Below are 18,720 nucleotides of genomic sequence, written 5' to 3' on the forward strand. Positions count from 1 at the left end.
TATATATTACTTAAATCTTCAGCAAAGCCTTACAATACAAGAGAATAAATGTATGACCATATTTGCTTTCTTTGTTTTATGCCATTTTAGGAAGTAATTACTACAAAAATATCTTTAGGTGCATGGGAAAATAAAAAATATTTTTAACCCTATATATTTGGTAAATAGAAATGTAAATCAAATTTCATCTCATAGGGAATATTTTCAACTTCTAAATATTTGGGCTTTTAAAGGGGAACCTCTCTGGATCAACTATATCATTCTCACTATGAAGTTAAACAGTGTAATGCCTGATTCTGTTAAGCCTGCTGTCTAGCTCCTACTCTTTTTAGGCATATTCCGTAGGAACTGTACTCTGGAACCACTTTTTCAATGATACCCTTTGGTTGCCTGAACAGCAGGAAAGAATGTTGCTCATTGCGGCAAGAAACTCAGTCATTTCTGGGTCCCAACTAGAAAAAGCCCGGAGGCCCTCTTTATTAAGGTGAAGCACAAATTGTATCAAGACTGGCTGAACCACTTTATATCTTTATGATGATTAAGGCGTGTGAAGATTTTAAGTACTAATTGGAATATGGGTAGGCTATTTTTAATTGATACATACGCTCTTTCATTTCATTAATATCATATCTTACAGTGCTAACTTTTTGCCATCTTGAAGATTTACTATCATATATTTGTAGGATCTAGAAATCTGCAATGTTAGTGTCAACAGTAACACTATTTTTAGTTTATTTTTCATTATTTCTTAAAACAGAGGCTTTTTAAAAGGTTTTTTTAATATAAAGATTGGCAACTTGAAAATGTATCTAGGTCTTTAACTTTATTTTTATACATACTATTTTAAAAGATATATCTACATTTAATTACATATTTACAGAGGAGTCATTAAACTGTGACTAAAAGCTTATGAACATTGGCAGAAAAAATTATGACAGTTTGGATTTGGGTAGGTAGCATAATTTTTAAGTTTATGAAAACGTATGTTTACATGCATATAATCATATCTGTCTGTGTTTAAAAAACTGACTTATGTATCAAAAAAGTATTGCCTCTTATTATAATAAAATACATCCCTTAAGTAGTTATTAACTGTTATTTTAAAGTTGGCTTAATATGGCTTTGTAAAAAGAACATAACTTCTAATATTTCAGTTTAATGCATGGAGTCATGATTTTATTGAACCTCAAAGGGAGTTTATGGTACAAGATTATTCAGGCTAACAGTTTTAAAATAAGAATTACTAAATGCAAATAATAACTAACAGATGTTAGATATATGAATCAAATTGAGAAGTATTAATGGTGTGGCTTTTATAAAAGATACTATGAAAGTGAGTTGTCCATGTAATTAGATGATATAAATTATTATATTTTCCAATAGCTTTGGATATTTTATATTTTATTTTTCATAGAATCCTCTTTCAGAAGTTTCATGGGTACAGTCCTAATAAAACTGTCTTCTTTGTTCTTTCTCCAAGTTTTTACTATTTAAACTAAGAAATCCTTTTATAAGATTTCCAATCTGCTTGTTTCAATAGGATTTACAATATTTATTATTATTTGGTTCACAAATTTTATCTGTTTGACAAATTTTGTCAAAAAATGTAATCTTTTTCTCAGGAAATGTGTGATAGTTATACCCACCACTTAATAAGACATATATTCTTATTGTATCCATAACTTTAGTTTTCTCCAAAATAAACAAATAATTAAATATTTTCCAAAAATAATTGTAGATGATGTGTTAAATTATGTTTAAATTAGAAAATTCTGAAGAACTAAGAAAATATTCACCATGTTAGAAAGCATGAGATAGTACACTAAGCATTTACAATGGAGTCAGAACAGAGTTTAGGTACATCTCTAATCTCCTATATTCTCATATGCATTAATTTTTAATATATTTTTATTGGTTTCAAAGAGAGAGAGGGAGAGAGAGAAACATCAATGAGAGAGAATCATTGATCGGCTGCCTCCTGAACACCCTCCACTGGGGATTGAGCCCACAATCCAGGCACATGCCCTGACCAGAATCAAAACCCTGACCTCTTGGTTCATAGGTCACACTCAAACAGTGAGCTATTTCAGATGGGCTGAATTAAAGTTTTTAAATTATATGCACCAAAGTGTTCTTATGAAGATTGTAGAAAATGTATGTAAAGTATCTTGGATAATTACCATCACCAGCACATGGTGGTATTATTAATAGCCATTCTCATCATTAATAATTATAAAATACTGTGAAATGTTTAAAGGCAGAAATCCATGATTTATTTCTGTCTTCTTTCCTAAAAGCAAATTTTGAGATGGGAATTCTTTGCAAGTGTATGATTCAAAGAGATTTCAATTAATTCATTTTTTTTTTTGGTGTGTGTGTGTGTGTGTGTGTTTAAATTCCACATATAAGTGAAATCACAAAGTATTTATCTTTATCTGACTTATAATCCTAATATATAAAAACCCTGGTTCCATCACAATCAGAGGTTTGACCAACCGGAAGTCAGTCCTGAAATCAGTGCTGGGTTGCCGAGGTGACTCAGCACTGACGACTACAGCAGCAGGTGCGGTGACCCAGCACTGCCTGCTGAGGGGGCTACGAATCAGGCTCAGAGAGAGGCCTGAAGAGAGAAGCAGGGTCTGATCCGTAGCCTCTGTGGCAGCTGTTTATCAGCACTTGCCTCTCTTTTCTCTCTGGGCCTGGCCAGTAGCTGTGCCTCCATTTCTCTCCAGACCTCCACCAGGGCTGCTGATCAGCCCTGCCTTTCTGATCAGGCCCCATTGATAGGCCCAGAGATGCTGACTGGCATAGAAACTGACCAATCAGAACCAAATCTGGGTGAACTGTGAGGAGACAATGGCTGGCTAGGAGGTGGAGCTTTTGACCCTGACTGACTTAGAAACTGACCAATCAGAACCAAATTGGTGGGCAGAGGAGGGCAGTTGGGGCAAGATCAGGCTGGCATGGGAGGGAAGTTGGGAGCGATCAGGCTGGCAGAGGAGGGTAGTTGGGGGCGACCAGGCCATCAGGGGAGGGCAGTTGGGGGCAATCAGGCTGGCAGGGGAGCAGTTAGGTGTTAATCAGGCTGGCAGGATAGCAGATAGGGGGTGAACAGCCTGGCAGGCAGAAGCTGTTAGGGGCAATCAGGCAGGCAGGCAAGCAGTTGGGAGCTAGCAGTCCCAGATTGTGAGAGGGATGTCCCTCTGGGATCGGGCCTAAACCAGCAGTCAGACATGCCCTGAGGGATCTCAAATTGGAGAGGGTGCAGGCTGGGCTGAGGGACACCCCCAAGTGCACGAATTTTGTGCACCGGGCCTCTAGTACTTCAAATAATGCCCTCAAGGTTTATCATCTATTTCAAAGGGCAAGCTATCCTTATTTTTTATGGCTGAACACTTACTCTATCTGGAATATATTTTCTTTATCCATTTACCCATTGATGGACACGTAGGTGTCTCCATGTCTTGGCTAAGTAAATAATGCTGCAATGAACAAAAGGATGCATATATCTTTTTGAGATAGTGATTTCATTTCTTTAGGATAAATACCCAGAATGGATTTGGTGGGACATGTGATATTTCTATTTTTTCAGTTATCTTCATACTGTTTTGCATAGTGGTTTCAACAATTAACATTCTCAACAACAGTGCAAAAGGGTTCCTTATTTTTCACATCTTCTGCAACCCTTGTATTTCTTGTTCTTTTTGTTTGATGATAAATCATCAAAACATGTCTTAGCTGATACCTCAAAGTTGTTTTGCTTTGTATTTTCCAGATGATAAGTGATGTTGTATATCTTGTTGGTCATTTGTATGTCTTTCTTGGAAAAATGTTTATTCAGTTCCCCTGCTTATTTATTTGATTTATTTATTTGCTATAAAAATGTATTCATTCTTTATATATGTTGCATATGTAAATCTTATCAGATATATGACTTGAAAATAACTTATTCCATTCCGGAGATTGTCTTTTGATTTTGTTAATGGTATTCTATGTTGTGCAGAAGCTTTTTAGTTTGATGTAGTCCTATATGTCGTTTGGACCCCCAAATCACTCTGCCAAAACAAAACAAGTTGTTAGTTGATTGTGGTATTGAGCATAAACTGTGAATATCAAACATTAAGGTAAAGCTGAAGAAGAGCTCTGAAAGAATGGTAGTGTCAGAATATAATACAAATAACATCCCTGATGGGTTTAAAGTCCTCATAAAAAAAGATATTTGCACTGTTAAACTTAATCAACTGAGAACCAGAAGAAATGTGGTCTGACACTAGGAATATTATTAGGAAAGAATATGAAAAGGCAATGCTGGCGGTAACAAGGAAAGACAGACTGCCATAGATGACAGAAGAAACACTAAAAATTGTTAAAGACAGGCATGAGGCAAAAGTAAAAGATGACAGAAACAGGGCTGGAATCCTGAACGCAGTTTTTCAATAAGTATCATGTAGAGATAAAGAGAACTATTACATTAGTCAATGTAAGGAGGTAGAAGAGAACAACATATAAAGGAAAAACAAGAGATCTCTACCAGAAAATTTGAAAATTCAAACCTAGACTAATGCTGAATGACCAAGGAGGAATATTTCTTAACCAAGAGAGCATAAAAGGAAGGTGGAAACAATCTACTGGAAATCTATACAGAAGAGACAAAAGGATGACAGACACCTTTGAAGAACATTCCTATATGGAAGAACCTATGATTCTAGAAACTGAAGTGAAAGCTACCCTGAAAGTATCGAGGACAAGTAAGTAAATCACTAAGGTTAGATGTGACACTGATGGGATTACTTCAAGCCATAAAGACTGAATCTGTCAATATCCTAACAAGGATATATCAACAAATATGGAAAACCAAACAATGGCCTACAGACTGAAAATATTCAATATACACCCTAATTTTCAATAAATGAGATTCCAAGAAGTTCAGTAACTAAGGACCATTGCTCTAATTTTCCACAAAAGTGAAGTGATGCTCAAGGTAATGCAATGGAGGCTTCTTCTACCTTACATGGAGCAAGAAATGCTGGACTCAACAAGGTAAAAGATATTCAAAATTTAATCACAAACATTTGCTGAATACTGGAGTGGTCCAAAGAATTCCAGAAGAATGTAAGCCTATGTTTTATAGACTACAGTAAAGCCTTTGACTGCATGGGTCATGAAAACTAGGGGTTGTTCTGAAAGAAAGTGACGTACCCCAGCACTTGATCCTCTGGATACATAAACAGTATTGTAGACAGGAAGCCCCTGTCAGGATAGAATATGGAAAGAGAGAGTGACTTTCTACAGGCAAATGTGTCAGACATGAATGCATTTTTATCTTTCTATTTGTTTAATCTGTACACAGAGCATATCCTGTCAAAAATGGGGCTAAATTCAGAGGAAGGAGGATTAAAATAAGTGGAAAAAATATCAATAACTTAAGATATTCAAATGACATATTTTATTGGCATAAAGTAGCAATGATTTGAAGAAGCTTCTGATGAAAATGAAAATAGAAAGTACCAAAGCATCACTGCATTTGAACATCAAGAAAACAAACATCAGGACTGTAGAAGAAATACATGACCTTACATAGACAGTGAAGATATTGAAATTCTTGAAGATTTTGCTTGTCCTGGTTCAGTCATTATTTTAAATGAAGACTGTAGTCATGAATTTAAGAGAAAGCTGAGACTTGAAGGACAGCAATGGATGAATTAGGAAAAATCATCAAGAGAAAATATGTGTCATTGGAGACAAAAGCTAAGGTCATTTACACCCTTGTATCCCCAGTTGCTATGTTGTTTGGGTGCCAAAACTGAACAGTGAAGATGGCTAATAGGAAAACAATTGATTCATTTGAAATATGGTGTTGGAAGAGAGCTCTAAGAGACCCTGGACCTCCAGGTAGGTGAATAAGTGTGTTCTAGAGCAAATTAAACCTGAAACATTGCTGGAGGTAAAAATTACAAAAAAAAAAAAAAAAAAAAAAAAAAAAAAAGCTGTCCCACTTAGGCACATAATGAAAAGGCACGATTCTCTGGGGAAACAACAAACAGCATTGCTTGGAAAAAAATGAGGCAGCAGGAAAAGAGGAACAACAAATATGAGATTCACTCCATAAAAGAAGAAATGGGCAGGAGTCTACAGGAGCTAAGCAGGGCTATTAAGGATAAGATATTGTAGACATCACTCATTCAAAGGGTCACCAGGAGTTGACTTAATGGCATGGCACACCAACAGTCACACATTTATTTTTGTTTATGTTGCCTTTGCTTTGGGTACTTAATACAAAAAAAAAATATATCGTCAAGATCGATATCAAGGAGCTTGCTGTCTATGTTTCTCCTCGTAGTTTGATAGCTTCAGATCTTACATTCAACTCTGTCATTCATTTTGAGATAACTTTTGTGTATTGTATAAGATAGAGATCCAGCTTTTCTCTTTTTTTTGCAGTTTTAGCAGCATCATTTATTTAAGAAATTGTCCTTTCTCCATTGTGTATTCTTGACTCCTTATTCAAAAATTAATTGACCACTTGTGCTTGGGTTTATTTTTGGGTTCTTTATTCTTTTCCATTGATCTATATACCTGTATTTATGCCAATATCATACTGGTTTAATTACTATAGATTTGTAATACAGTTGGAACCAGAAAATGTAATCCATCTAGATATTTTTCTTCTTCCTAAAAATTTCTTGGTTATTCAGGGTCTTTGTGGTTCCATGAAAATGTTAGGATTGTTGTTTTGTTTTTGGAAAAATGTCATTGAAATTTTATAGGGATTGCATTGAATCTGTAGATGGCTTTGGGTCATATGGGTATTTTAACAATATTAATTTTTGAATTGAATTAAATATATTTCAATTTATGTGTCTTCTTAATGTTTTTCATCAATGTCTTACAGTTTTCAGTGTACATATCTTTCACCGATGATCAAATTTTTCCTAAGTATTTTATTCTTTTTGATTCAGTTGTAAATGGGGTGGTTTTCTTGATTTATTTTTCTGATAGTTTGCTGCTACTGTGTATAAATGTATTCGTTTTGTATATTTATTCTGTAGTCTGCAACTTTACTGAATTCACATATTAGTTCTAACAGTTTGTATTTGGGGAAAGTGTGGGGGTAAAGTCTCTAGGGTTTTCTATATGTACCATGACATCTATAAATAGTGAGTTTTCCTTTTTTCTTTCTAATTTGGGTGCTCTTTATTTACTTTTCCTGCTTAATTTCTCTGGCTAAGACATCAAGTACAATATTGAATAAAAGAGGTCAGAGATGGGGTGGGAGTAGGGTAAATATGTGAATGTAGTCAAAAGGTATTAACTTCCAGTTATAAAATAAAAACTCCTGGGATGTAATGTACAACATGATTACTATAGTTAACAAGACAGCATTGTATATCTCAAAACTGCTAACAGTAATTTTTAAAGTTCTCATCACACACACAAATTATAACTATGTAGACTACGAATGTTAACTAATCTTATTGTGGTAATCATTTTGCAATATATGCATATGTCAAATCATTATGTTGTACACCTTAAGCTAATACAGCATTACATATTAATTGTATATTAATATAACTATGGGCAAAAATGAGAGAACTATCAATAATAACATTTAGGGGAATGAGAAAAGCAGGAGAGACAAAGAGAAAAAGCTTTAAGTGTTCTCAGGCAACAACTGTGTCACAATAGTGGCCCTAGTGCAAAAGTATCATTCCAGGTACCTTTGGTGACAAAGCTGTTCCAATAGCTCAAGGACAGTTCTCCAAACATTAGCAAGTATGAGTCATTAGCAGCAGATCAGGCCCACAGGAACTGCTATATATCAGGGACTCCTATGATGACTCAACAAATTACTTTTTTAGTGCATGTCTAAGAAAGTGTATATCCTGCCTAGCTAAGCAGGATAGAATTAAAGTATATTTGTCATCCCTTCAAATCTTCTGAGTGAGTGCATGATGGTTCTTTTGGTACCTTATAGAAGTTAGCACATGTTTATGCACAAACTGGGTGTTAAACATAAACTGCTTGATTTATTTAATTCACAAAATATGTAGCATTTTCTTAATTTTTCTAACTATATGTGTGTTTACATCCAATAGGCCAGAACCTGTTTTGTGGACAAAGGATGGTGGAGAATTACCAGATCCTGATCGGATGGTTGTGAGTGGTAGAGAGCTAAATATTCTTTTCCTGAACAAAACGGATAACGGTACATATCGATGTGAAGCCACCAACACCATTGGCCAAAGCAGTGCAGAGTATGTTCTCATTGTACATGGTAAGTACCTTTTGGACATCATAATATGTGAAATAATGAATCCCTTGAAAAATTATTTAAAGTTTTCAAAGTCTTTAGAATAATACACAAAATTAAATAGGTTTTTCTTTTTCTTTCAGAAGGTCTCATAAGTGTAAATATCTCCAAGATTCACTTTTAACGTGTTCCGAGCCAAACTAATAAAATAAAATTAAAAGATACACTAAAAATAAAAATTAATTTTGTGATAAGTCTTCCTTATTACAAATATATTGTGTAATTTTGTGTGGTGACTATTAAGTTATATTAATGGTTTTCTTTCAATTATACAAATAAATGCTTTTAGTTATAAATCAGAATCATAAAGATTATATTTCCCATAGCTAATTTTGGCTGTATTGTCATTTAAATGTACTTATAATCACTGTAACTGGTTTCACAAAGAGTGATAGAATGTCATTGAGATGGAGCAGAAATAGAGGTATGCAATATTAATGACAACTGTGTTAATTTCTTATGAACAATATTTAAAACACCCACAGACATTTTTCCCACTCCACTAACCTCACAATTTGAGTATATATAACAAAATTCAGAAATAAATATTAACACACAAAATTGAAAAGTACCAGCTTTTTCCAACCTCCAAAGCCACATTATGTTGTTTATAATGTAACACTAACATTTTGTTGGATGGAGATAACTTTGATGAGATTGAAAACTATCACAATAAACAAAGTAAGTCAGGTTTCATTGTTGAAGAATTTCTCAGAACGTTTTAATATGCAGGGTATATTATGAACCTCTGACAGAGAGAAGCTATGGGGAGTGGAATATTTTCCTCATATATTTCACCAAGAAAACTTTACTAAGACTAGTACTGTGTTCTACACATTATTACAGTATTCAAAATAAGTATTGCATAAATCATGATGTTTTCATAAATCCAATGGATCTTAGACATAATGAAGAGGGTAGGTTTATTTGATATATTTTCTCATGGACTAAATTATAGAATACTGTAAGAAGCATGAGTTAGTTACAAAAAAAGAATTTGGGGGGTAAAATCGAATTCTTTGAAAATATATTGAAAATATATTTAAATTTAGGGAAACAATAATTGTATTATGTTTTTACCCAGGTATTTATTTTACTGTAATGTAGGTCAAAATTGGATAAAAATTAATATATTAAGCTAATATTCTACTTCCAAATTGCTTTAGTGTATACAATCTCTTAATTCTAAATACTACTTTGTTGTCAAAGGCAAATGAAGGTTCTCAGTGAATAGACTATCCTAGACTGTCCACATACAAACATCTTGAAGGTAGAGACAAGAGATTAATTTCTAGCATATTATGAATTGTGCATATTCCATCTTTTGAGAAAGATCAGCCTAGTCAAATTAGACTGATATATTGGAATTAATGTGGTGAATCCTTGTAGACACTCCTGCCACCTTTCTTCCAGAGAGAATGGAATCATTGAGTGTATCCTTAGAGCGTAATTTGGGAGTAGCTTTTCATTCATGCTGACCTGGCTGTGTAGATCATGCACTCATGTAAATGAAGTCTAGTAGGATTCACCCTTAACTTTCTAAGTGTATCTCTCACCTGAGAGTTTCTTGGGACCTGGGAGATTGTTGCACAGCATGCCACATTATGTCGAAAGCAATATGAAATTAAAAATATAGAATTAGAAGGGAGTGGCAGAAAATCATATACTTAAATAAAAAGAATGTTGTTTGTTTTTTTAAAGTAATTCAAGTGGGGAAAATTCACATGTGTTCCAAGTGTCTGTGAGCCAGCCAACAGCGTGATTTCCTAAGTAGCCAAGCTGCCTTTAGGTAGCTGGCGGTTGACACATTTCTAATAAATGCTTTTCTAAGCACTTTGTAAGAAGTAATTTTTGGCTTTGCTTTTTGAACTACAATTTGTCAAAAGCACCCCATAGTTTAATGCTATTCATGCTACTATATAAATGCTGTGAAGTTCAACAGTAGTTTACCCAGGATTATCGACACAAGTAATGAGAGGCTCGATGAAGCAGTGAGACCATATTACACTGTGTTTAAAAGGGCTCCAATTGGGTTCATTACAAAATAAAGGTGTTTTTTTCACCCCTTTTGCACACAGAGTATAATGTTTCATTAGTCACTGGTTGTATAAATATAAAAAGCTACTCTCCCCTGTTAATGGTTTGGCTGTTTCAAAACCCTACTAAATGATGAAATTTGAGTGGCATTTCAATCTGTAATGAATGCTGTCTGCATTTCGGAATGGGGTGATAAATGATCATTTGTGAGAACTTCACCCTTTTATCTTTTACTCCAAGGTTGGTTTGCATTAGCTGTGATAATTTAATATAGCTCTAGCACAGAGGGCCTTTCAGGAGCTGAGACCTTGCCTTTGTACCACACTTGCCTAGGTTCTATTGATTCCTAACTTGATGGAGGTCTGAGCGCTTTCCTGTGAAATCATCTGCTATGTAGATGTCGTCCTAATAGCTACATTTTATTCTTCGAGTGTCAATGGAAGTTCATTATTTAAATGTTACCACATTTAATTGTTAGCAGCACTGACATTTTGTATTGTGGACACTGGAAGGTTTTATTATTTCACCTCCTAATTACACCTTTGCAAATTTCAGCATTAGAACTTTAAATGGTAATTTGAGACTGGCAGTATGAAATTCTGGGCCTCACAAATTTGAACATGCAAATACTTGTAGAATAAAACATACTTATGAAACATTTGCATTATGGAGATTCCTTTAGGAAAGAAAGTAGCATTTTTATTAACAAGCTCAGCAATGAAAAATTAATGTTAAATAAGTAGTCATAGTTCTACTATTAATTTTTGTGAGCACAGTTACAATTTTTGTGTTATTAGTAGGATCCTGCTATTTATTTAGAATGGCTGATTACTTTCATATGTATTGTCTTGAATTATGATGTTGCATTGCTGTGTTTACCATTTGTAGAACTCAGATCAAGAGAAAAATTCATTCACTCACTAACTAGATATTTAGCATTTATCCACTGAGTATAAAACCACTATAAAAATATGGTGAATAGCAATCAAGAAGTGTAGAGTTTAACATGGAAAATAAGTTAAGCATCCAAGTAATTATGATACAAAAATAGAAGAGCTATAGGAGAATGGCCATACAATAATGTAGATTTTCAGAGTCTGCAAGAATGAGGTCCAAGTGTCTGGAATTCTTAAAAACAGTAGCACAGGACTCATTGATTATTCATACACTAATGGTAGGTTTTGTAAATAGAAGTACCCAATACAATGTCAGGTACATAGAGATGCACAAATTAGACTATCATTATTATTATATTAAAATATTATATTATTGGAATTCCTTGTTTACTCAGGTTTCCATAGATCTCTTTCCACACCTTGGAATTTTTTAGCCTTTCATACTACCATCACTTTTGCCACACATGGTGCACATGTACATACTGCACAAACACAAGCATACCTGTGGAAAATCAAAGATTCTGGACACCATATTCTTAAAGCCCCCCCAACCACATAATAATTCCCTTGAGAGTCATGGCCCTTATTATAGGCAATTCATGCATTCCTTATCTATAAGTCCTCAACTGGTCAGAATTTGCAATGTGATTGTTAGCATGGTGCCAGTCCATGTGCAGTGTATCATATACAATTGTTATTAATGTGAATTTTTGTATTCAATTTTTCCCATTTTAAGATTAGTTAACCCATGACTAGTTTTATGTCCATAACTCTATGTAGAAATCTTTGAACACTTTGACTGAGTATAACCAATAAGTTCAGTAACCCATTTAATCAAAATAAAAATTTGCTAAATTTTTTGGATTAAAGATATCGTAAGACTGACATGTCTGTTCTTTATTTTCTTTTTTATTAAACTGTAACTGATAGAATGCTATATTAGTTTTAGGTGTACATCATGATAACTTAATATTTGTATACATATTGAAAACAGATCACCAAAAATTACTAGTAACCTTATGATATCAACAGCAATATCATTTCAGTACCCTGATACGAAACTTACTCAAGAGTTACACATAATTCACTGCCCATACTCTTCCCTGAATAGTACTCAAAGCATAAACTAAGTTACCCATATTGAAGAACAAGAATATTCTAAACCCTTGCTGAGTAATAAAAAACTTCACAATATAGCAAAATTAGTAATACGGTATATTGAGTAGGACAAAAGTTATAATAATCCTTGTTTCTCTGATGCAACATCAAACTGAAAAGATTTAGATAAAATATTTCCTTCCCAAGCAAAGACTATCTGGATCTGGATCTTCCAGCATAAAGAATCTAGCAGATACCTATTTATCACGTAAGAGATGGCTGCAAAGAATTACAAATGACTGTAGGCTAATCTTATTTTCTGGTTGGAAGCAATTCAAGTGCTCCTATTCATTTGTCATCGATAGATTAAAACAATATTATTTTGAAACATATATCACCTGGGAGATTTTGAGAAACTATCTAAGGAAAGTGTGAAACACAAATTACTATATTCCCCTTAAATCCTAAAGTTATTGCTTCTCAACTTTCCCTAGAGCAATTTGTAACCACTCTTCAAAATACAAATGGAAGATGGACAAAAAGGCTGAAACTCTTTAATATCACCTCCAGTTTCAAAGCCCTCCCCGGGGTTCAGGAATAAATCCAGTTTTACAAGTAGAAAAAAATGAGCAACATATTTCTTTTTGTACTAGTAGCTACACTACTATGGAAGGCCCAGATTACAGAAGAGAAGCAGGGAGTCCAATTAGAGCATGTGTGGAGAACCCACTCCACCGAGGACCCTACTCAGGGTTGTCCCAGAGGTCATAACAGCTGAGATGCACTAACTACTCCAGAAAGTTTTTTATGATGTTCCACATCTCTCTTCAAATTTTCTTTTCCTATTGCCATAACAACCCTCATATGAGATTTAAAATTATTTTGCCACTGTTCTACTATTAACTTATTCCATTACTTCATTATTTTCTACTTGTATGAATACACCTTTATAACAATTCAGTACTTCATTATCTTAATGTTTACTACTCTTATTTTGTTTCTTTTTGGTATTTTTCAACTTCACTTTTTCCCACTTTTATTTATTTATTTAATAATTCTTTATTGTTGAAAATATTACATATATTCCCCTTTTCCCCCTGTTGACCCTCTCCATCACGTCCCCACCCCGCAACCCAAGCCTTCAGCACCCTATTGTCTGTGTCCATGGGTTATGCATATGTGCATACAAGGTCTTTGGTTGATTATCTCCCACCCACCAACCCTCCACTGCCTTCCCTCTGAAATTCCGCACTCTGTTCCATGCTTCCATGTCTCTGGATCCATGCCGTTCATCAGCTTATTTTCTTACTTAGATTCCACATATGAGTGAGATCATGTGATACTTGTCTTTCTCTCACTGATTTATTTCACGTAGCATGATACTATTTTGAATGAAATTAGCCACCATGCTTATTTCCAGATTTTTACTTTATTTGTTATTTCACTTTTCCAGCAATTTTATTTTTATGAACATCTATAATAATAAAAGCGTGATATGCTAATTAGACCAGACAGCTGAATGACCTTCCAAACATCATCATGGACATCCTTCCAGACAAAACCGTGGTGGTGGTGGGGGGGGGGGGCTGAGTCAGAGGCAGTTAGGGGCAATCAGGCAGGTAGGCGAGTGGTTAGGGGTGATCAGGCAGGCAGATGAGTGGCTAGGGGCGATCAGGAAGGCAGGCAGAGTGGTTAGGGGTGATCAAGCAGGCAGGGAGGCCAGCGGTCCTGGATTGTGAGAGGGATATCCCAGATTGCGAGAGAATGCAGGCTGGGCTGAGGGGACCCCACCCCCCGTGCATGAATTTTGTGCACTAGGACTCTAGTATATAAATAATTAAAATTCTCCATACATAGTATTATCATAGTAGAAAGTGAAGCACAGTAAAAAGCTTGTTTATATTTCTGTAATGCCAATAAGTTTACTGACAGTTGCTGACTTGATATCCCTAAAATATCGCTGATGTTATGATTGCTTTGGTTATTTGTTCATGTATCAATTGAAATGAATACTGATGGAAGATGCAATATTGCTTTTTTGTTTGTTTGTTTCCTGGATATTTTACCTCAAAATAACACACATATTGACTAAGGTTCCTCACATTTTATTGTTAGAGTAGGAAGCATTACAAAAGGAATGTTTTAGATTTTTAATTTTAAAAGTAGAAAATACTATTACTTCTAGAAATATATATGTGCTTTAATCTAGTGAAAGGTATCAAGCCATTAAATATTCCTTTCTATTTTTAAAGGATTGGTACAAATGCTACTTTCATTTCACTCTGCTTTTATTGTTAATAATAAATGTCAAAAATACTCAGAAAGTTGCACACCGAGATATTACAGATTCTGTCATCAAGCCAAGCTTCCAAGTTTTGTTGCTCATTTAAGCTTCCAAGTTTTGTTGCTCATTTACACATCTATCTTTTCCAGAGACTAAAAGTAAATGCAAGGTCACTTTCAATTCTGGATGCAGATTCCCCATTTCAGTTGATGTGTTTACCATAGGAGAAAGCCAAACTGAGTAATAAAGGATAGCCTTTCTTTCAGATTAACAAACATTTCTAAGCTACCTAGTATCTTTAAAAAAAAAAAGAAAGAAAGAAAGAAAAACAGCAAAAAACAACTTAGTGTAAAAAACATAAATTGAATTGCTTTAGGGTTATTAGTACCTGATCCTAAATCTAGCAAAATAACCATTACATGTGTAGGTGAATGCAGTAATGATTACAAAACAGATTAGAAATATCATAAAGCAATATCCTAAATTCATTTTTAAATATATTTTAAACTAAAGTTAAGCAGATATGATTATAATGCATGCTTTCTTAGTTTTACAGTATTTAATTCACATATTCATATTATGACTATCAGTGATTTAAAAGCTAATGAGGACTTCCATGACATTAAAATGAAAAACTGTACTCTGTACATCACAGTAAATATGTAGCTAGACTAAAAAGTTGTCAGTCGCATGCCCATGTATTGTTACAGTTATCCAGGTATGAAACATTTAGACACATTGAAAGGCTACGCGAATCTGTTTGCTTAGTGGTACTGGTGGGAAAGGGGCTACAGATCACCATGGAAGTGAGACTGAATCTTTGCACTCAGATCCGAAAGTGGGGAGTAGGACAGAGAAGCCTGGATTATGGACAGATGTACGGCCTAGTGAACATTAAAAGGAATTCAGCTAGAATCTGTTCCCTCACGTGGAAATAGACTTACCAGTTGGTAAATTAATTCTGTGTACTCATAATGAGCATTTTTTTCCTTTGGAGAAGCTTTTTTTAGAGACATAAATGGAAGTATACAGTGCAGGAAGAAAAGGACAGAAAAGACATCCATATGGAATAATAAACAGCCACTAGTGGAAGAGCCCAATGATTACTGCTCTCATCTCCGGTTGAGAGTTTCCAGACACTACACTAGTTGGATGAGTCTGAAAACAGTACCTTTTTAATGTCTGAGATAAAACACATCATTCCTGGACATGAATAAACAGGGATAGCTGTGATGCCAGTGGGAAGGGGCACCTCTGACTGCAGGAACGTGCTGTTGCTCTGCAGAGAAAAGTAGAATGGGATCGAATAGTGGATCCAGGGGCACTGTTTTCATTTAAAAGGTATATATGTACAAGCATACTCAGCAGAGATGAGGCTTAATTCCACGTCTTTGTTTTAAGATGAGCATGAAGTGGAGAGATTAGGTTTTCACCGTTCAGAGTGAGAATTCTGTTCACTGGTAGCACTCTGTGGAAAATGTTTCTGCGACAGTCAGATGGACCACTGGCTCAAATATCCAAGAGAAAAACTCACATTCCTGTCTGAAGGCAGGAAAGATTCTACTACTTAACAACTTCAACAATTTAAATAACTTTTCTTTCTCTATTTAATGTGCAATTGAGGCTATATTGTAACTCTAAAAAAATGTATGGAGCTCTTCTATGGACATATATATGCATCCATTCATTAGAGAACTAAAGCAATGTGCAGTGGATCATGGGGGAAATTGTGGGTATTTGTCTTCAGAAGCAAAAGCATACCTAACTAGAAGATACAAATTTTACAGAAACATTGCTTTGTAGCTTCTTACAATGTAGCTTTCACAAACACTATAATAATATATATCATGGATTATTCCAGAATCTAAGATTTATCTTTGATTCCTCTCTACCCTTCTCTCCAATTCATCAGCACAGTCTTTTGACACTGTTGCCAAACCATGCCCCAATTATGTCCACTGTCCACCATCATCTCCAGCCTAGACTATAGGAAAATTTTTTAGTGGGCTCCTTGCTTCCATGCTTCTCTCTCTCCAATCTATTTCCCCCATAGATACAGTATATACACATTTTAAATGCATATCCCTTTGTCTTTCCCCAATTAAATTGTCTCCAAAGTCATTTCATCATACTTAGTATAAAATCCAAGTCCTTACCCTAGTGTACCAAATCCAATATAACATGATACCAACCTACATCTGTGACATTTCATCATTCTCCATGCAATCACTTCTGTTTCCCTGGTTGCCGTGGCAACCCAGCAGTGACTGCTGCTGCTGTTGGTGCAGTGACCCAGCACTGACTGCTGAGGGGGTTGCAGATCAGGCCTGGATAGAGAGAGACCCACAGATAGAGGCAGGGTCTGATCTGTAGCCTCCATGGCAGCTACTGATCAACACTTGCCTCTTTCTCTCTGGGCCTGGCTAGCAGCCTGCCTCTGTTTCTCTCCAGGCTTCTGCATGGGCTGCTGATCAGGCCCTCCTCTCTGATCAGGCCTGGTGATAGGCTTGGAGACGCTGACTGGCATAGAAACTGACCAATCAGAACCAAATCTGGGTGAACTGCGAGGAGCCAATGGCTGCCTAGGAGGCGGAGCTTTTGATGCTGACTGGCATAGAAACTGAACAATCAGAACCTAATCTGGGTGAACTGCGAAGGCAGAACCTGGGGACTGAGGAGGGGTTATAAGGGCAATAGCTGTTTGGTGTAAGGTATAAGAAAGTGGTTCAATTTTTTAATGACCAGTTTGGCAGTATAGTGCATATGGCTGGCTATCAGTCCAGATATAGGGATTATGTGTTTTTGTCTGTCAAGAGCATTTCCTCCTGTTGAAAAAGGCTCTTCTCCCCTATTTGAGCAATCCTATCCTATATAATCTATCTATACTACTAAAAGGGTAATATGCTAATTATACCAGGTCAACCAACCATCTTCTGGAAGTCTGACTTCCTTCTGGACAAAGCCATGGAGGTGGGGGCCAAGGCAGAGGCAGTTAGGGGCAATCAGGCCACCAGGGGAGGGCCATTGGGGGCAAGATAAGGCCAGCAGGGGAGAGCAGTTAGGGGTGATCAGGCTCACAGGGTAGAGCAGTTGGGGGCAAGATCAGGCCCACAGGGGGTTAGAGGCAATCAGGCTGGCAGGGGAGGGCAGTTGGGAGTGAGATAAGGCTGGCAGGGAAGGGCAGTTGGGGCAACCAGGCCAACAGGGGAGAGCAGTTGAGGGCAAGATCAGGCCGGCAGGGGAGGGCAGTTAGGGAGGATCATGCAGGCAGGCAGAGAGGTTAGGGGTGATCAGGCAGGCAGGCAGAGGCAGTTAGGGGTGCTCAGGCAGGTGAGTGGTTAGGAGCCACCAGTCCCAGATTGTGAGAGGGATGTCCAACTGCTGGTTTAGGCCTGATCCCTATAGGTTGGGCTGAGGGAACTCCCCCCTCCCCCCCGAATGAATTTCATGCACCAGGCCATTAATATATTCATGCATTTGTGTGTAGAGATTACATGCACACATATGTATCTGTATGAATTAATATATTCTATGTTCACCCAGTAGATTATGATTTCCTTGAAAGCAGATATATTATACATCTTGTTTATCTCTGTATCTCTAGCTGTTAGGGATACATGCCTGCTAAATAGCAGACAAACAATCAATATTTGCTTAACAATTAAATTTCTTTGTCTCTCAGTCTCTCTCTTTTCAACAGAAGAAAATAATTATATATGTATGCATGTTTACATACATTTATGCATATGCACATACCCATATCCAATTACATACATATATATACACAAATATACTTATAAATTCTGAGTAAAATCAGGATAATTGATATTCATTCATTGATCACCAAAATCAAGACCTTTAACTTTCATCTTATATTAGGAAAAGAAGTGAAATGAATTTACTTGACAATCCATATGTAAATTGTGCTTTATAGAGTTAAGCAGTGTACAATATGAATACTGTGCATAGAAAAAATAAAATATCTCATGGAAATCTTTGATTTCATATGTCTGTTTATTTTTTGAAAGATTCTATGATTGTTACTAACTGAAAATTTATTTTTTGGAACTCTATCTCATCTCTTATAAAGATAA

The 18,720-nt window shown here is 35.7% G+C and overlaps 1 protein-coding gene across 3 annotated transcripts in view; it reads left to right on the forward strand.

Moving 5' to 3' along the window:
* Window positions 1–18,720, forward strand: part of CADM2 (cell adhesion molecule 2) — a 1,212,655-nt gene that overhangs the window by 1,093,988 nt on the left and 99,947 nt on the right. For 2 of the 3 annotated variants that reach the window (XM_036349668.1, XM_036349669.1), the window contains one exon: window positions 8,097–8,275. In XM_036349668.1, the coding sequence (XP_036205561.1) occupies window positions 8,097–8,275 (179 nt within the window). Of the gene's footprint in view, window positions 1–8,096; window positions 8,276–8,394; window positions 8,507–18,720 lie in introns of those variants that run through there. The other variant, XM_036349671.1, reaches the window with a different exon arrangement.

Source organism: Myotis myotis, unplaced genomic scaffold (genome assembly GCF_014108235.1).
Source record: "Myotis myotis isolate mMyoMyo1 unplaced genomic scaffold, mMyoMyo1.p scaffold_m19_p_2, whole genome shotgun sequence".
Lineage (NCBI taxonomy): Eukaryota > Metazoa > Chordata > Mammalia > Chiroptera > Vespertilionidae > Myotis > Myotis myotis.